The sequence below is a fragment of the Orbicella faveolata genome, unplaced genomic scaffold (assembly GCF_042242905.1).
Source record: "Orbicella faveolata isolate gen_17 unplaced genomic scaffold, um_ofav_v1 contig_46, whole genome shotgun sequence".
NCBI lineage: Eukaryota > Metazoa > Cnidaria > Anthozoa > Scleractinia > Merulinidae > Orbicella > Orbicella faveolata.
The window spans coordinates 21,303,113-21,323,750 of NW_028301576.1; the positions used below are offsets into that span (position 1 = coordinate 21,303,113).

Here is a 20,638-nt window from a genome sequence, read left to right on the forward strand (position 1 = left end):
GCCATATTAATTATATACTAAGCTTACAAGATAAGGCCTGTACACGAGGGTTAAGGCATCTTGTTAAAGATTTGTTTCTGTGTCTTTTTTTCTTAAAAGATGATGGAAAGCAAATTACTGGTTGGAGGGAAGAGCATTATCGACAAAACGTCTGAACAAGAACGGGCGCTAGAGGAACGAAGGAAACAGATCGCTGAACAACAAGTAATGACATGTACTAGCTATTGAGCTCGCTAATTTCGCTTTCCTCTTTCAGGATAACACCAAAATACCACTACATAATTATATAATTATCACGCATGGCTTTATTAAAATTAGAACCTTCTTTTGAATAGAAGAATCAATTGAAATCCCCTTCAATCCCAGCGAAAAGGGGCTCAGATTCGAGCTTTAAGTTATTTCGCTCCAATAATACCCAGCCCTGTTTTCCTTAGAGAAAAGTACATTTTTTTCCAAAACTTTCCTTTTTCTTTATAATTCTGTTAAATTTACCTATTTAAGTCTCTATAACGAGCAAACTTTGGGCCGATAAACGATCTTATACATTTTTGCCAAAAATACAGAGGGTTAGGTTGTGCTTTTATTTAACCCTTCAACGCCCAAATTTTCACGAAAAATGCCGTTTTTGACCGTGAAATCAGTTATTGTGGCTGCCTTGACGCTAAATGGGCCTTAGTTTTGCTGAAAAAGCTTTTTTTTTAAACCAAAAATGTAGATTTCCCGAAGATTAGATACAAATTTACAGTGTACAGTATTGTAATTTGGTGCATGCGCATAAGCCAAAATTGTGGACTTTTTTTTTGTTTTTTTGTTTTGGTTTTGCGTTTGCCCGTTCCGAATTTTTTTCTTACCAATTTTCTTTCCTTTTTTCTCGGCCCTTTTACTCTTGTTACCTTTTGCGTTTCATATTCTTTCTGGCTGCCGTAAAAAGTTGGGTGTTAATCATAGGCAAAGCCTGGGAATGGGACCTTGATCAATTCAAGGTATTATGGGTCATTTTACCACCATTTTGCACCAAAACTGTTAACGTTTTTCAATTTGCTACGACAGAATGGCATCGATATCCAAAACCGACTGTTGTGCGGATAGATCTATCCTAGCTCTACTATCTGCTTATCAAGAATATCTGGGGACATTAAAATTGATGACGTCACAGGTGGTACAAAGAGCACGACCACTCAGGACGTGTATATGCGTGCTTAGCAGTCAAAGGGTTAACGGCATTTTTTGTGAATTTGGGTGTTAAAGGGTTAATATTTCCACGATTCTTATTGTTTCAATGTTGAATCGGTGTTGCTCGTTCGTTTACCGCGATACCAAACTATTGTCTTAAGATTCTTTTCACATTTGTCAAAATGTCTCTAAATTGTGTTTCATTTTTAGCGCCGTGAAAGAGAAATGCAACAAAAGCTTGAGGAGAAGGACGAAAACACCCTGGAAATAAAAGAAACTTTCACATCGCTTCAACAGGAAGTGGATAGCAAAACTAAGAAGCTGAAAAAGGTAAAAAAAAAAAAGTTAATAAAATACAGTCTCTCCTTCTCGACTGGCCATCGCTTTAAAGATTCAGATATCACACAATACATTTGATATTAGCCATAGGGACGGTCAGGGAATGCAGTGACTATCATCGAAGAATCGACTGGTGATGCAAGACTTTGAATTACATTTTGTACTCAGCGGATTAGAGGAAAATAATAAAACAAGCAGAAAATCGCAAACCACATTGAGAAAAATATCTGTGTAGCAGTCACTTCGACAGCGCAAGAGCACAGGGGAGCATCTCAAGAGCATACAATACGTAGGAAAGGAAAATTTAGTAAAGTAGCGTAGAAAGCCAACTGGTTAGTCTGAAATCTGTCTTGCAGTTGTTTGTAAAGTTACAAACCATTCGGTCGGAGATCTCTGACCAGCAAGAAGCGCATGTTCAAGAAAGGCAAGAGTTAGAGCAAGCACTGGAGGATCTGACAAGGGAACTGAAACTAAAGTGAGTTACAAACTTCGGTTTTATAACACGTCTAGTTAGTCCAGGGGCCCGTTTCTTGAAGGTCCCGAAAAGATTTCGCACCCGGAAAGCCATAGCAAAATCTTAAACCTTATGATTACAGAGCTGTTTTACTCACATATTCTTAATATGAAGAGATTCCGTTCATACAAGAAGTTTTAAGATACAGATTAATTTGTTCAGGAGAAAAAAAATCTTCAAGGTCGGGGAAAAGTCAGGGGTTTTATCTTGAGTTAGGAAAAAAGTTACATTTTGACGGAAAGTCAGTAAAATCTGAAATAGTTTAGCATGGCTGATTCAATTCCATTAAGGGCTGGAAGAAACATTTTGGATTACTGTGATGTCACTGAAGTTTTTCCCCAATGAAGAACAATTTGATATTTATATTCAGGTGAAAATCAGGGAATTTTGAAAACTGATGTCTGTGGTAACCATATTTGTTAAAGTAGCGTGTCAATTCTTCCCAAGATATTTTTTATGGAATCCTTGGTTCACAAGCTATTTGTCGGTCTTTTTGGCAAAGTGAACTGTAATTGACCGTGATTATTTCCTTTTTTTTTCTTTTGTAGAACGTTAATAATAGAGAACTTCATTCCTCCAGACGAGAAAGTCAAATTAACAAACAGAGCGAGTTACGATGAAGAGAACGAAGAGTGGAAGTTAAAACCTTCTTCTCAGAATGGCAGGTGATGGACATTTTGTTGACTCGTACACAAAGTCCTATTCCTTTTTTTTTTTTTTTTCATTAAAGTACGTTGTAGAGTGATAATGGGAAAGGTTTTGTTTTGATTGCTATGTATTTTCATTTAAAGAACCTTAGTCAGTCTCCACCATTTTCGATGCCATCGAAATTATTGATATTGCATGGTGAAGCGAAATCTTATTGCTTTCCTGTAAGTTGTGTTCCTAAAAGTACATTTAATTATCTTTAGTGGTTATGCTTCTTTGTTTCGACATGCTCCGAATAAAATATAATAGCCAAACTTTCGCTTGTTAACAAAAACAAAGGTGTGGCTGACTAGGGTCCTTTAAGAGTGAATAGCGGCACTCCTTGTCGTTTCTTGTTAACAGCTTTGGCCAATACCCCTGTACACTGCGAGCAGTCTCTCTTTTGCTCCAAAATCCGTGGGGAAGAAAGCAAATCAAGTGAACGTGCGAGCGTGACTGCGTTGCGTTCTTCGTTGCGTTCTTCGCCACGGATTTTCGAGCAAAATAGGGACTGCTCGCAGTCTAATGCCGCTGTGACTTTCCCCTTTTTAACCAATCACATAAAGTTTACCCGATTCAATATTATCCTTTTGATTCACGTTCTACTGATTGCTTTTTGTTGTGGCTTGTTATGTTGACTAGTTCTAATGTTGCACGTTGTATTGAGCAGCCAGCAAGCTATGGCCAAAAGACCAGTATCAGCTGTTGGGAACAGGCGACCCATCACCGAGTATGCCAAAATGGCGGCGGCTATGGGCGGACACATGAGATACAAGGTACCTACACCTATCAGCCAAACAATCCAGCATTTCGTCTTGTTAAAAATTACCCTCATGGTGTAACTTAATTCCCTTTAACGTGACTTGATTGCGAGGTTATATCCTGGAAATGTTACTCAGTAACTCAAAAACATATCGGACACCGCTTTGAAATGTAAAAGATTGTTCTCTACTCTTACACGTCTTCGCTGTGAAGAAAAGTTGTAGAAACGTTACGTGAGTCATCAGCTCAATGTCTTCAGTCTTCAATATCACAAGATGGCAATATTTAACATAATTGATTAATAACTACTTATTAACCGAGATTGAGGTCTCTACGGGAAAATCTCCAACCGAGACCGAGGCGAAAGAGGCGAAACATGGAGGGTCTTGGGGAAACAAAACTAACTGTTTCCCGGGTAGCCAGTCATTTAGTGTTTTGTGATACTTCCCAACTCAAAAAAAAAAAAATGAAAAATCGTTTCCTTGAGGCCAGCTGGCACACAAAGTTGCCGCAGTTTCAAGGAGCACGACCTGATCACGTGCGAGTCGAAAGTTCAAGTTGTTGTTTCCCTAGGGAGTTAGTGAGTTTTGACCACGGCACATGACACGCTCTCATCCAATCGGAAAACGTATTAGAGTGGGGAGGTATAACAACATGGAATATGTCAATGTGGCTAGAGCTTATGAAGCAGGTTCAAACCCTGTTGTTGGAAATCTAAGATTAACCTGCGGGTCTGAAGAATCCCTTAGACCTTTCCTCCTGTTGTTGTTTGTGTTTGTTGTTGTTCTTTTAGTCACGTTCAAACGATATTAGCAGTGACTGATGTTACATATTTATTATTAGCAATATTAGCAATACATGGGCACCTAACTAGTTTGGTTTCTTATAGTTAGTCAGGTACCCTGTTACCTTTTTCTTTTCGTGAAATATACTATATGATAAAAAATACTATATTTTAGATGAAGTAGAAATAAACTGTTGCTGTTGTTTTTTGTTGTTGTCGTGGTTGTTTTGGTAACGATGCCTGTTGCTTGTTCCTTCCAAGGCTGAGAATATCATCATGATCGAACTAGACATGCCTAACAGGACTACCAGGGATTATGAAGGTCCTGCTGTGGCACCCAAGGTTCAAGCGGCTCTTGATGCTGCTCTTCAAGATGAAGAGGACCTCACCCTTGATGCCGAGTAAGCTACGGAACACTTGGTTGTTTTACTATCAAGGGATGTCAATGCTTACAGACACCAAAACATTTTGATTTGAGCTATGGTTTATCTCAACTGTAGGTTAATAAAAATAATATATAGCTAGTAACCATCGATCTGTATTAGTGTTTTTTGTGTGCATTAGTATTGATGTATTGACCTTTGTCGTATATTTCTTTCTTTTTTAGTGTTCTTGTCAGTAAAACTAAAGTGAAATCAAAAAGAAGGGACAAGCCTGATCGCAGTGAGCGACCGAAAACAGGGTAAGCCGATCCGTGTAACGCGGTCTCTGATTGGTTGATTTCCACGTGGTTTGCACGGAATGCTTCACAATGAGTTTAATAAACCATATAAAACACAGCGCTTTTCGCTGCGTGAAATTTACTAGTTTGCTCTACACCATCGAAGCATGCACGAATCGCGTGTCGTAATTCTCTAAACTTATTTCCTCAGACGGAGGAGTCGAGGCCAACAGTCATCAGGTCAGCAGCAGGGTTCACCGGAGTCTGCGCAATATCCAACTGCAAGAGGCTTGTTAGCTCAACAGAAGAGAGTGTTACCACAGTAACAACACTGGACATTAAATTATTGCTCTAGTCGCTGTACCGTATTAAGGGGGGAAGGGGGAGGGATGGGGGGTAGCACGGCAATGCGCTTGTATGGTTGTTTCCAAAAAGAATGCAAGTTGAATTCGCAAGATACCAAGAAATACTACACTGAAAAGAAAACAAAGAGCTATATTTAATTTCAAGTTGCCTGAACGGATTAATCATTTGGACCAAACGTAAATTATTGATCCCATGTAACATCAGTTGTGAGCTTAAAATGCATTTCAATTCTCGTCGATGTTTGCGAGTAATTTGTTTTAACCTTCAAGCCCGGCCAAACGATCGCAACATTTCAACGCAACACATCGTAACATTGTTGGGCGCAACATGTTGCGTGCATTTGGCCACCCTGTTGCGACGTGTTGCGACGTGTTGGGACATGTTGGGTGTTGTTGGCTAAAATTTGAAACTGGTCAAATTTTTCATGCAACATTTGTGGATGCTGCATGAAGTTGTAGCCGTTTGGCCAGGTTTGTGCAACAATGTTGCACCCGGGCATGCGCGCTAGTTCGATTTTCAATACCCAACATGTCGCAACACGTCGCAACAGGGTGGCGAAACGTACGCAACATGTTGCACCCAACATTGTTGCGATATGTTGTGCTGAAATGTTGCGATCGTTTGGCCGGAGCTTGCAAATGTTGGGCTAACAATGTTGCGATATGTTGCGTTGATATGTTGCGATCGTTTGACCGGAACTTGCAAATGTTGGGCCAACAATGTTGCGATCGTTTGGTCGGGGCTTCAGTCATTTCCCCACCTTCCCTGACTTATTTCTCGTTGCTCCGATTAGAGCATAAAGCCCCAGCCAAACGATCGCAACATTTCAACACAACATATCCAAACATTGTTGGCCCAGCATTTGCAAGCCCCGGCCAAACAAACCATTTTCAAACTTGAGCCAACAACACCCAACATGTCCCAACACATCGCCACAGAGTGGCCAAACGCACGCAACATGTTGCGACATGTTGAGTGTTGTTGGCTCAAGTTTGAAAATGGTCAAATTTCACGTGCAACATTTGTGGATGTTGCATGATGTTGTACTCGTTTGGCCAGATAAGATAAGATAAGATAAAGATAAGAACTTTATTAACGTGTAGAAGTCGCTAGCATACAATGTATACTAATTGGGGACACCTAACTACGATTACTTATCTAATACAGTGGAACCCCGCTCTACGGACACCCGCTTAATACGGACACCCCGATATTACGGACAGTTTCGTTTTCCCCGACGAAAAGCTCAAATATTTTTTCTAAAATTAACCCGCTTATTACGGACACCCGTTAATACGGATAACGGACACTTTTCTGTGTCCCGAGCGACAAACTCTTATACATCGTCAACCCCGCTTTACGGACACTGTTTGTATCTGTGCATTGTCTATTGTCATTGTCATGATTATGTGCTAATTAGAGATTTTGTACCCTGGTCAAATTATGACAGATTTCGGCGGGTTAATACAATTTTATTACTAAATGAAACAGTGGCAAAATAGCATGACGCATTTGACCAGTTCTTTCTTCCGGTGCATTACCCAGTCTGCAGTCCTTATATAAAGTTCTCTGCCTGATACGCTTACACAAAAGTTTCACTTTCTTGGTCTTTTGCTACACTCCTTGCTTGTAGCCTTGTTCCTCTTTGACGTCTTATGCTTGCCACTATCAGCATCGGCCTCCGTTCGTATTGCTGGGTTGTTTCCAACGTCTATTAATTGTTCAAGTAAATCCACGTGCTTCCTAGGACCATCAAAAATATAAACACACGGTATTTCCATACCAAGGCCTCACCCCGATTAACTGCGTTTCCACATACTTCAACTGATCCTCGATTAGCAGGCTTTGAAATAAAATGGGTGACTATACCAGTGCGGTCTTTGGTGTTTGCGAGGTGATATGGAATGTGGCCGATAACTCGACTTTCCTTTAGCACGGCGACTGCGTTTTTGTCCTCACCATTTTCCGGCTCTGGTTGCAAAGGCAAAATTTCACCGAGAGTGACACAGTTAATGATTTGTAATTTACAGTACAATTAAAACGTTTTGTTGCCGTACAAGTCTCGGCCTTAGTGTTTATATCGATAAACACGTGTCCCTGACTTTTTTCCGAGGACCCCAGTTAATACGGACACCCCGTTAATACGGACATTTTGGCATGTCCCCTTGGTGTCCGTATTAACGGGGTTCCACTGTAATTAATAAAATATGAAATACATGTACGTATGTAAGTGTTTTAAAATATATATTTAAAACAAACAATGAGTCATGCAGTAAGATCACGTGTTAGGTTCGTGAAGCAATGTTGCGCCAGGGCATGCGCACTAGTTCGATTTGCAACAACCAACATGTCGCAACACATCGCAACAGAGTGGCCAAACGCACCCAATATGTTGCGCACAATGTTGCAATCGTTTGGCCGGGGCTTGCAAATACTGGGCCAAGAATGTTGCGATATGTTGCGTTGAAATGTTGAGATCGTTTGGCCGGGGCTTGCAAATACTGGGCCAAGAATGTTGCAATATGTTGCGTTCAAATGTTGCGATCGTTTGGCCGGGGCTTAAAGCGTACGGACCGGTCACCATAATGTAACTGATTTTAGTGTAGAGATATGACTTCATGTGTTCGTCGTACCTTTCACGGGTTAAAAAAGCAGATTTGGTAGCTGTTAGGGTGTTCAGTCTGAGAAGGTCCTCAGCGGGAGCGTTTGTGGTACCTTTTAGGGTATTGAGCCCAGTAAATATTACAGATGTTTTGTTTTAGAATTAGTGTCTCTCAGGGCTGGAAACAATTCCAAGCCACGCCACAAAACAGGATCTTGGTATCTCTTAGCGGCTCTTTTCAAAATTTCCGACGAGCACCCCCCGTCCTTTTTATATGGGAGTCCCCCCGGGGAGGGGGGGTTGGACAATGGCGAGATTACACCACAGAAAGAACTGCTTATAAAGGCAGTACGGACTCGATCTTAGTCAGGCTGATTATTTTCTGGATTTGTTGTCCACTAAATGTAGTGCAAACACCTCGGACTTAAGTCCACAAGTAACTTCTTTTAGTGTCCTTCCCAAAATTTTTTTTTTTTTTCTTTCCTCTGGTGTAAACGAGCCGTAGACACAGTTCATGAAATGGTGACTGTCATTTCCTTACTTCTTCTGTCTCATAGCTCCGTTAAATTTATATAAAAGTTATGTAAAATGTTTCACTGTTAGTCAAGTGGGAAGCAATTCATTACGTGTTTTCCCGTCTCCATGAAGTAGTCTAACCCTCAAATTTCGTCACTGTAGCGCTTGTGGCGACAGTTTTACGAGGGAATATTCTTACTGCTCGGGACGAGCTCAGACTATTTCCTGATTGGACAAAAAAAATTGGAGGATTGCCGAAAATCGTCGGCTTTTCTACACTGAACAGTCAGTGAACCAAACTGTGAAAGCCCTGCATTTGTCATTGAATTTAAGTAAATTTAATTCTTTAAGCTGGATCATTACTTAAAATATTGTATTGCAAATACCTGTAATAAAATGTTCTAACTATTTATATGAAATATACTGAGAAAATTGTTACTGTGAAATATGTGTATCAGAGATACTGTAGCGAAAAAAAAAAAAAAAATGGACCTAAACCTTTTAATAATCACCGGTCTTCTATCGCGAACTCACCAAAAATCTGCCATTTTTTGGATTAACTCCAGTGGCCAGGGGCCCGTTTCTCGAAAGCTCCGGAAACATCTCGGGCCCGAAAAGCCATTTTCAGTTAATCGGTATTTAAAGACAGAGAGGTGTATACGCCTGAAACCTCTTGTACAGAATGGAACCTCTGTTTATATTAAGAATATGTGAATAAAACAGCTCTGTAATCATAAGGTTTCAGATTTTGCTACGGCTTTTCGGGTGCGAAAACGTTTCGGGACCTTCCTAATCCAGAAACGGGCCCCAGGTCCGTAAAGGAAGTTATATTTTCACCAAATTTGTTGCAAAAACTCTTTTTGAAAAGTCTCTCCCGAGCTCAGTGGGCAGAACGCTCGCTCCCCGTTGTTTAGGGGTTCAAGAGTTCGTATCTCCGTGTTGGTCGGTCTGAGAACTTCACCTTTTTCTTATTTCAATACCAAATTTAAAATTGACTATCTTGTTTGTTTTTTTGTTTGTTTGTTTGTTTATTTTTAAACACACAAAATTAGACGGAATGCCACGTGATGGGGGAAGGGAAGGGTAGTTCACGCAGTGCAGTCAAAGGGTCGCGTTTTCTTCAAAAAAAGACTGAAATTTGGCAAACAGAAGTATTTGATACTTTGTATGCATGGTCAAGTGACAGTCCCAGTAGTTCAAGGTCTGGTCAGTTTTAAGTCCTTACCAATTGCTTATTTATATTTTCGCTTCAAAAGACATACTTTTAAGCAATGGGGGACTTTTTCTGTGCTTGCAGAGCCTCATCTAAACATTACAAGGTGTGGGGATGGAGTTGGTGGAGCCCTTCCCCTGGGGTTTCGGTCTGTTAAGGCACAAAGAAATAAATTTACATAGATTAGATAGCCTAGAGAAGGTGACACTATTTAGTTTTAAATCACTGTAAATTACTATATTTATGTATACTACGTTTAATTAGAATACCCTAAACCCCAGAGGTGGCACCACCGCCCTGGCCGGGTTCCCTTATTTTTTCCACCCATTGGTTTTTCGGGGTTTTCGTGTCCGGCTTTGGTGCACTTAATTTTCCAATCTTTTAACATTTATTGACATTGAATAAATGGCACGGTGGCTTGGCTGTCCAACGCGCCCAATTTAATCACGATGTGTGTCCGGATGAGTAGTGGAGAAAATTAGGGTTAATTCGCTCTTAAAGACGGTTTTAATAAACACTCCCAAGAGATTGAAGCTACTCTGTAAGAGCTGCTGAACTATCTGAACTAGATCTTAGAGCGCAGTAACCTCACTGGTGAGCCGTATGCCTGAAGTTCAAAGCCAAGAAACATCACACCGACCCCAGGCGGCCCGGAGACAGCAGTAACAGAAGTTTTAGAAACAGAGCATCTAAAAAGAAGTATATTCAAAACGAAATGACGTCATGTCGCGAAGGCCAGAAAAGCCAGATTAAGCTACGGCAGTGGTAAATTTAGATAAAAGCTAAAAATTATGCTCGGTTTGCTAAATCATGCCAAACATTATGCTAGCACAATCGACAATAGTCTACTATTGAGCTTAGACGTTGTAAAAATGACAAGTTATTAAGAAATCTTAAAATCTGATGAAACTAGCTGAAACGTCAGAAAAACTGGCGTTTTTTGGTTTATTTTGGAAAATGATGAGGTCACATGAAAACCGACAATTGGTTTATTTTATTTATTGTTGTATTGATAATAATAAAGTTTTTTGGGCGCATTTTTTGTAGCGGGGGCAATTTTCATTTTGTCCCTTCTTCGTGACCCTCAAATTCAAAACTGCTGAATTTCACGCAACATGTTGCAGGGACAAACTTTCTCTTCACAACGGAAGTTTTTTCGCAAAATGTGCATGACATGCAAGGAAAACTGTCGCTGTAAGATTCCCTAGCTTATTATTTCATTAAAACGCATTATTTATCACATCGAGGTCTCATTGCCTCTTACAGTATTGTACATAAAACCCGATGATGAAAACGCCCTATTAAAAAGAAAAGTTTTTATCTTGATTTAAAACAGTCTACGGAGGAACAAAACTCAATGACTGACATTTTGGTTAGACTAGCAAATAATAACAAACCCTGACGATTAACGGCTGTCTTCTTTTACTTTCATTGTAACATCTCCTAACGGCCACCCAACCTACAATAAGTAGAAAATGTTCTGCTTTATGATAATTTTTCTATTTTTTAGCGTTGTTTCTGTATTTATCTTTGTAGGTAAAAATATTTTACAAAAGATATCATAATTTTCCACTATCAAGATCACCGGAGCCATCCGATTATAATGTTTTCACTAAAAAGGCAATTATAAAAAAAAAGAAACAAAAAAAAAAAAAAAACCAAAGACAGACAGAAAACAACATCAGAAAGAAGAACTCAAAAAGAAAAAAAGCGTTGGTGACATGGTGACATCAAGAACCGAGAGAAAACAGATCAAGTTAATTTAATAGAGCGGTTTCTCAACAGAGTAGGTAATCACTCTGGATAATCATCATCATCGTCATCATCATCATGATAATAATAATCATGATAGTGATAATGATAATGATAATGATAATGATAATGATAATGATAATGATAATGATAATGATAATGATAATGATAATGATAATGATAATGATAATGATAATGATAATGATAATGATAATGATAATGATAATGATAATGATAATGATAATGATAATGATAATGATAATGATAATGATAATGATAATGATAATGATAATGATAATGATAATGATAATGATAATGATAATGATAATGATAATGATAATGATAATGATAATGATAATGATAATGATAATGATAATGATAATGATAATGATAATGATAATGATAATGATAATGATAATGATAATGATAATGATAATGATAATGATAATGATAATGATAATGATAATGATAATGATAATGATAATGATAATGATAATGATAATGATAATGATAATGATAATGATAATGATAATGATAATGATAATGATAATGATAATGATAATGATAATGATAATGATAATGATAATGATAATGATAATGATAATAATAATAATAAATGGTATTTTTACAGCGCCTATCCAAGCGTGATCTAGGCGATCAGACAATCCAGAAAAGCAATCAAAACTTGAAGCAAAAACATGCAGCTGGCATGAAAGCGAGAGAGTTAACAATTATTGCACGAGGTTGAGCAAAATATAGTAATTTGCCGGTGGTGAGCAGATCAATTATTTGCTGAAGACGAAGGGTGAGGCAAATAATTGATCTGCGAGACACTGACAAAACGATTTTTTAATTTGCGACAACTTGGTTCAATAATTGATTTATCATTCGATCACAAGGTTTGTTTTCTCTGATAGCTCAGCTAGAGAAGCGATCAGACATTTTTCACCCGAGAGTATGGTTTTAATCACTCATAAGCAGGATATCAGTTGCAGCAAAACACATTTAGACGATACTACGCATGAGCAATTATTTGTAGGTCACGTAATGGACTCTCGGCCAATGAAAAGGAAGAAAAAAATTGCGTCGAATAATAGTTGGTTTTAGTTTTACTTCTGTTTGGATGAGAAATTGGCGGGAAATCTTTTAGCCAATCGCTTTATGTAGCAATACAAACAGAAAGCAAAAATGCATGCGAATACCTTTCGACACTCAAATGAAAACCGCTCTTGAATATTCGTGGCTATTTTTTCTAATGAAACTAATGACAATTACACAACATGCTTGTGGACTCTTAACGCTACTTACTTTTTAAAAGGTTGCAAATTTCATCCTCTACTGGTTTTTGTAAATAATCATGGTGTGAAGCATAACTCGGTGGACATAAATTGCACACAAAAACAATGTGTTGTTTACAACTTCATTACATAACAAAAGAAGTCTAAATTAATGACGGTGAATTGCAAGCTCTGTTGTCAAGTCTATTTGAAAGGAGAAGATTTTACTTTCATGTTGTTACCTTTCTCGATGAAGAGGGTCTCAACAAAAGAAGCTTACTATAATGTCAATCTGACGGCATTAGCTATCCAGAGTGCTTGTAGGGCATTGGCATGGTGTATCTAATATAAGTAAAAACAACTATGAGGTCAAATGACCTTAAACGAGTAGGGAAAGGCATTGCCCACCCTTTTATTAAGGTGATAAATTTAAGCAGATACATACAACATTATTTTAAACTCTTATGTGGAATAAAATGGATTATCCGCGAATCTGACTTATCTATGCTACTTTTGTTATCTAAAATGTCTTACGACATTTACTTGACAAGAATAACCTGCTACTTTTAAGGAGGGCTGTGCGATTGTAACTTGCTCAAAACTCTGATGATATAACTTTGCTTTAATTCGTTCCCGGTTTCAAATGAGACGCGACCGAACGTTTTGGTAACGTATAGCATCCCAAAATAGGACCATGCATTTTCGATGAATTGAACAACGAAATGTTAAGAAGTTAAGCCATTTTGTTATACCAACATACTACTTAGTCGTTAGACTTTAGAGCCACTTCATTAACGAGCTTCTCAGTATTTTGTAGAACGACACATATAGCAGTTAGCTACTATAAGTGGACTCGCAAATGATGCTATCTTAGGAAGCCATTCGTGTTAGCCACGACAGGAGTATGGCCAAATTTTCAGCATTACTCGCAAAAAAAACAAACAAACAAACAAACAAACAAAAAAGCAGAGAGTTCGTAAAAATATACATGTACTTAGAGCGAAAAATTAGACCGTGAAATTAAAGTGAATTTCTCCTCATGGTAAAACATGATTGCCAGGGCATCCCGTTCCGTGCTAAAGACGAACAGCTGTCTGTTGCTGTTACAGCTGTCTCAGATGAATAAGTAAACAGCGACCACGAGCAAAAGTTTGGCATGCTACAATGTGAAAAGCATATTTTTTTTTTCCCAGCAAGATGAAAAAAAAAAAAACTGGTATAAGATCTGTAATCTAGACGCTTACAATTAAGCTGGAAACTTTGCCTGCGTTACAACATAGGGTTTCTTAGGCAACGTTAATGGTCAAAAACAAACAACTGTAGAATTAAATTTTCTGTTTTGATAAGAGAAACACTTACTGAAAGTTTTTGCATTCTACAATGTGCATTTCCTTTCCAGCAAGATGGAAATAGCCGAGTGAATCGAGGCTTGATGAGTTTCTCTGTAATTAAGGCATAAAGAGTTACGCTCAAACCTTGCCTGTTTTACAAAATAGGGTTGCTGAGGCAACAATAACGGTCAAAGAAAATCATTTCCATCTTGTTTGAATTAACACATACTGAAAGTTTTTGCATCGAGGATGAAACGTCTCTTCAATGTAAACTCGTTTGAAATATAGCAAACGAAACAAGGCTTCGGAAATTGTCGCATGTACTGTCTCCACCTTGTCTTCGAATTCTAACTAGCTACGAACTCAGCTAATAATTGGGGCACACAATAAAAGATGACGTGAGTTGCTTGCTGCAGACCATTTCACTTCCGAGTATCACTTCAACTGAGAACGACCAATCATTGTGCCCTCAACCGCTTGCAGCTCTTTAAGCAAACCAGTGAGAAGTTGATTGGATCAGTTTTCACTTGAATGACTTTGCAAAATGATTTTTTTTTGCATTGCTACGCTACACGATTGACTGAGAGAAAAAAAGGCGCCACTTTTTTTTATCAAATCAGCAGTAAAACCAAACCAATCGTGGCTCGTTCGCACATGTTTTCCCCCGCTTAGCTTCAGCTACACCTAATTACTTTGAGTTTTGATTGGTTCATTGGATTATCTGTGTCCCTTGTGATTGGCTAGCTAGAGCGAGTACTTTGGTTTTGGTTTTGCGACACTTAATTGAAACCCGCTCTAAACTCCATAACTGGTATTGGTTTTCCCCGGCAATGGAGGTCAAACACCTTCTATTGTTTATCCTGTTTCAAAGGACGATAACTACGCAAGTTTTTAGCGACGAAGAAGACCCCGCATATTATCGTTCAGCATTTTTTGAGACAAAGGAAAATAAGCGTCTTTATGGCCACGTTTTTAAACGCTTTGAATCACCCAGTCTGATATCGTGCACTCGCTCATGTATAGAAACAGACTGGTGTTCCTCCACGAACTTGAAAGTGTCTTCTAAAGATGAGCACAACGGAACCTGTGAACTGAATGAACACTCTATTGTCGATGAAAATACAGAGTTCAATGATGAAGAAGGAGTCACGTTCTCAATGCCTATCAAGGTGATTTGTTAGAAGCCATTTTCAGCTGTTTACATCAGCTTAAGTACGTGACAACTGCCAACTCTTGCCATTTTATTGCAAATTGTACAAATGCGTCATAAATACAATTTGTGATAGCTGTGGAAAAGGCGGCAGGTGTCAGTAAATATACAACGTATCAGTAGCAATTTAGTTAAAATTTACGCAAGGTATTTATATTCACGATGTCATTACGATTTTGAAAAGCACCTACGCTCACTGTCATCTGTTAAGTTCTGTGCGTGGCCGCCGTTGTCAAAGCCACACGCTCCTGAACAAATATACATTATTTCCTCCATGGTGAGTACTCACGTACGATTTTGACCGACGAGTATCCGTATATATATAGTAATATCAGACTACGAACTTATGAGCACAGGGAAACAGTGAGTTTTGTGATGCCACTCCACGATCAAAAGAAAAATTTGAACAAAATATTTTCCATGGTGCAGTTTAATAATTGGTACTGACATTGCTGTCGTGTCAAGACTACAAACAAGGAACTACAAAGTCAACAAAACGACTTAGAATCGAAAGCGATTTTAAACTGAAATCAATAAACTTGAAACATTCGAAATTGGAAATTTTCTGAGTTGCTTCTGGAATCAAGTGTCGACTAATTGACTGGTTGAAAGTACTGGTTGACCGCTCAGTTACTTGGATGCTAGGAAAGCTAGTTTGTCATTGACAAAGCAGTGCCGAGCCACTTACATCTTCGCAAACTATGAACAGGAGCTTTCTCTTAAATAGCTATTGCTATCTCTTGAGCGACTGTACAGACTAAGCTATATATATAACGAAAGCTTATAGGAAGTCAACGACGCCAATATTCTCAACATAATAAATGACAGACTATTGTATATTAAGGTGAAACGCGTTAGGCGTCGCTGAAAACCGAAAACTGATATTATACTTTAGTACAAGCATCGTGCGTCGATCTGTATTCAGGTGAATTCTGCCCAATGTTTGGCTTTCTGTGTAGTGTCAATATAAATGTAAGTAGAGAGACCAACACTGAACAGTCTCTTTACTTGAAAATTGGGCTCGATCCAGACAGACGAAAGTATGCTCTTATATCTACAACTTGATCTCAGCCATTGAATGTGGCCTGTTCAGCTGCAATTTCTCCTTAAACATGTCCGGGCCTTTATTTTTTTTTGTTTTTCGATGACTGTAGGGTAGAGAGAGAGATGCTTAAACCTGCTGTTGGAAATGGATTGTGTCAAAAATTTGCAGTTAGTTGGTGGGTCAAAATCTGAGGAAATAGTTTTCAAATATACGTAATTATTACGCCATAATATATATTTTTTAGTATTGTTTGATTGATTATTGTCTTTTACCATGTAATTTATAAATACCGATCATCGGTTTATACCAGCGTCTTCCTCCCGGACTTCGCTGATCGGTCTTTCAGTTTTAAATAAAGCTTTTATTATTATTATTATTATTATACGGTTCGCAACATAAAGTTCCTTAAATAAAGTATCACACTAAATTGTTTTAAGTTGAAATTCATAATAAGCCATAAACTTTGTTGAGACTTGCCTAAAGGTATGTGATTTTTTTTAATTTCGAAGTCAATGCTCTTTTTCCATATCCCGTTCCTAGAAGAAAATGTTTTTTTTAGCGTCAAGCAGGAGACTCACAAATGAAAAAAGACTACTACAAAATTTAAACAAGAAGCCCATTGCATTTTGATTTGTATTTTTTTCTCCCTAACTGAAGCCATGCCAAAGTCCCTGTCGGAAGAACGGTGCCTGTGCTCCTGACCCTGTGCGGACCACTTATCACTGTGTTTGTAAACCGGGATACGCTGGCACTCGATGTGAAGGTACTGAAGAGAAAAGAAAACATATGTTGAGAATGTAATCCTAAATGGTTGTAGAGAGAATTCCCGAATGAACATTTAGGTTCAAAAGAAAAATATTCTTTCCTGCTATTCTTTCCACTGCTCTGTCCTCTCTCCCCAATCATGAAAGAAAAATCATTGAGCAGCCAGTTAACCACAATTCTTTCACAAAAGGAGCATGACAATCCAAACTTGGTCACCAACTAAAGGTGGGCCTTCTCTTTGTCTGGAATTCAATTCACCCAACATTTCTCCTGTTATCTTTTCATAATTCTACTGGGAATAGTATACCATCTATTTTGTCTTGAGTTCGTCGAGATCACAAGCTTAGCGAAATATTAACCAAGCGAGTGAGATACAGGTGGGAGAGGGGCTGGGGAAAGATCAATTAAAATAAAGGGTCTGTAGACTTCGTTTAATTTTTCAGTTTGCGCCTGTCTCGCGCCCGCATAGCATCGCTCGCACGCTCGAAGAAAAATAACTCTTAGCAAGAATCAATCAATCAATCAATCAATCAATCAATCAACGTCTGTGGACAGTCTATACTGGGAAAATGTTCTGACCTAAAGACTTCGAAGCGGCTTTATTTTTGGCTTGCAAACGAGCGATTGTAAATATAGATTCGTCTGCAAAGAAAATCCTCCAAAGTGATTGGTTTCTACCATACCTTAAAAGAAAACTTTCGAATGTGAAAATAAAAAAAATCATTAGATATGATTGCGACAAACCAACCAGCTCCTCTACTGAATTGATTCATGATGATACTGTATGTTAACTAATCAAACACTGCTAAACATGAGATGTTTTTCTCTCGAAGTTTGCAAGTTCGACTTCGAAGATGGAATTGGTGGCTGGGAGAAGACTGGTACAGCGTTCAACAACCAGCCGACCTATGGTGATAACCCTACAGCTCGCGGCTACTCCTCTCCTGCCAATCAACAAGGGGACTGGTGGATTGGGGGATTTGAAGACCGACCCTCTAAAGAAACCCCGCCAGGTTTTTCTCAAGGGGACGACCCCCAAGGAACTCTTACTTCCCCACTGTTTACCATCATTGGCAAGAACATCTCGTTCCTGATTGGTGGAGCATGTAATGAATCGTTCTCTCGTGCAGAGTTAATTGTCAACAGTTTGGTGAGCACTGTCTCATTCTCTCTCCGTGTTGGACATTGAATCATTATTACCTAAGTTAGAAATACCTTTAACGTTTATTCAAGTCAATCTATGGTTAGGTCTCCAATGAATGGCTAGATACCCTTTATAACGGAACAACAGAACAGACAACAGAAACAATTCCCCTAGCCGTAGACCAATAACAGCTGCTATAATAATACAACAATAGCAGCTAACGAGAGCTGCTACAATTCTAGTGATAAAAGCCCTATAACAATGCCTCAACAGAGACACAGAATTAGCACGACCTGTCCCGTTTAATAATTGTCCCCTTTTCTTCTCCCGGTGTTTTCTAAACGAAATCGAGTTTTAAAAAGAGCATTGAAAAAAAGGTAATTTATTCTCACTGCATACCCCATTACCCCATCGTGCTAAATTAAGTTGTGAGAGGAGTCCGCGACAACTGTGGCCGTCAACCGCTGTTTGCTGACAGCTGTGTGCTGTCAACGTGCACCAGGGGAGGAGGGTGGGGCGACAAAAGCTTCCTCCACTTGAACGCCGCTGAATCGAGGTAAAACCCTGTAATTCAGACGAAGACACCATATGGCATCAGGGATTCAATTAAATTTCGCGATGCGCCAATTATTTATGCAGTAAAAATAGTCTTGGAAACACGCTCCGATCTTGTGACGAGTGTTCCTACAGTATCCCCTATTATCCAAAATTCCACTCGTGGATTTTTCAAATACATGCCTTTTTTTCTCGCCAGATGTGTAATCTCGCTCTAGCCACACTAAAAAGACGACAAAATATGTTTTTTCCTCCATAGAATATATATATTTGCCTTCGTTTTGCAGGTTGTCAGAAAAGCTTCATCCAGGTTTTGCACGGAGGGAATGACTCGCACGTTCTGGGACGTCGCGGCTTTCGTTGGACAACGCGCTCGCGTCAAACTGGTTGACTTCAGCTCAGACGATCGGGGTCACATTAACTTTGACAATTTGGGAGGCGACATGAACTGTGAATAAGACCTGAGATAATATCGCAACATATGCAAGTATCTCCGGTGGACGGATCATTGCAAACCGTGATATCAATTTTTTTTTCCGGACTCGATCTTTAAAAAAATACTATCGATAAACAATTTAGAACAACTGATAGTGGCGTAAAAAATGAATTCAGAGTTTTTTTGTGCCTCAAATAAATCACTTAATTAGTTGCGGGAAGTTTAAAGGATTTTGCTAAAAGTCTATAGCACATTATGTTAAGATGTGTTTTTCTTGATAGCGGAGCTCCGGAGGTCCAAAAGGCCGCCAAGCGGCCATAATCATATAGGAAAGAAAAGGTAACCAATGAGTTGATTTTCTCATGGTTATCATGGCTAGCGGTATTGCTCGTGGGCGCGTACGCACGACGACCACGACCGAGACGCACAAGATGGCGACCGTACTCTAGCTAATAAGTTGACAGAGACATAGAGCCTTGGTTTATAGCGCCCTTCTTTGATATTGAACATCCCTGGTATGGTCAATCGACACCTGTCAAAACAAGGTATCCGCAGACCAGTATCACGTGACCCTATTGCGGGCTCCAGTTTACAACTCATCGAGGTCGCGTGTTTTTTCGAAGTTAGATTGGATCGCGGGCACATGTCAGGTTAACTTGTTGTAAACAGGGCCTTAGTCGGACTTTGAACAGCCCGGCCCAGGAGCTCTGCTTTTAGGCTTGGCTAAATCTATATATTAGTTTAGGAGTTTTATGGCTGTCCTTGTCGATTCAAAGCTTATATTGTATTTTTCTGCGTTGCTGTTGACACGCTGTCAAACGTCTTACTTTATGATAAATTTTAGTCTGTTATCTCTCAAAATTTCAGGATGTTGCTTTGTTTTGTCTTTTGCAAGCGTGGTTATGATTGAATAGAATGATGCAAGAGACCGCAAACGAAAATGCTGCCGGTGTACGCAGGATCTGTAAAAGATCTGATCAGCCAAAAAGTAGAAACATGGCAATAAAACAAGTCTGATTACTACGTAGAAAGCTTAAAGGTACAATGACATGATAGAGTCCAAAGTAATAGCCAAGAATTGCAAGCATGGACGGCTGTTTCGACCGTGTTGGGTCTCGTCAGCACGGTGCAGCAGAAAGTGAAGCAATCGGCTGGCTGATTGATCGTCCACCACTTGCGCAATGATAATGACATCAGATGAAACTCAAATCCAAATGTTTGCGAATTGGCCAATGTCACAATGTCCTCATCGCGGCAACAACATGATATTCTGGATTTTGCCTATTGTCCATTGTCAAGCGTTTTGCATGTCACATGGGCTAATTCGCAAACATTTGGATTTGAGTTTCATCTGAGGTCATTGCCATGTGCATTGGGTGGACGATCGGTCATGTCGTTGTCCCGTTAAGCTTTCTATGTAGTTATCAGCCTTGCTTTATTGTTATGATTGAAGCAGGTAATCATGCAATTAAACGCATCAGCTTGCTCGCTGATACGATGTCGTAA

General features: G+C 39.1%; 2 protein-coding genes and 1 long non-coding RNA gene across 3 annotated transcripts in view; all 3 read left to right on the plus strand.

The window, feature by feature from the left end:
- Positions 1 to 10,065, plus strand: part of LOC149098852 (kinesin-II 95 kDa subunit-like) — a 29,600-nt gene extending 19,535 nt beyond the window's left edge. Inside the window, exons 19-26 of the mRNA XM_089277025.1 lie at positions 100 to 204; positions 1,384 to 1,503; positions 1,869 to 1,987; positions 2,575 to 2,691; positions 3,384 to 3,489; positions 4,521 to 4,660; positions 4,867 to 4,941; positions 5,132 to 10,065. Of these exons, the coding sequence (XP_089133151.1) occupies positions 100 to 204; positions 1,384 to 1,503; positions 1,869 to 1,987; positions 2,575 to 2,691; positions 3,384 to 3,489; positions 4,521 to 4,660; positions 4,867 to 4,941; positions 5,132 to 5,246 (897 nt within the window). The 3' untranslated portion in view covers positions 5,247 to 10,065. The remainder of the gene's footprint in view (positions 1 to 99; positions 205 to 1,383; positions 1,504 to 1,868; positions 1,988 to 2,574; positions 2,692 to 3,383; positions 3,490 to 4,520; positions 4,661 to 4,866; positions 4,942 to 5,131) is intronic.
- The window catches only part of LOC149098842 (uncharacterized), a 176,026-nt gene that overhangs the window by 136,939 nt on the left and 18,449 nt on the right, over positions 1 to 20,638 (plus strand). The window lies entirely within an intron of this gene.
- LOC149098853 (uncharacterized) lies at positions 14,656 to 19,207 on the plus strand. Its single transcript, XM_089277047.1, has 4 exons — positions 14,656 to 15,146; positions 16,890 to 16,995; positions 17,831 to 18,147; positions 18,984 to 19,207. Exons 1-4 carry the CDS (start codon positions 14,808 to 14,810, stop codon positions 19,152 to 19,154), a joined length of 933 nt encoding a protein of 310 aa, XP_089133173.1. The 5' UTR covers positions 14,656 to 14,807; the 3' UTR covers positions 19,155 to 19,207.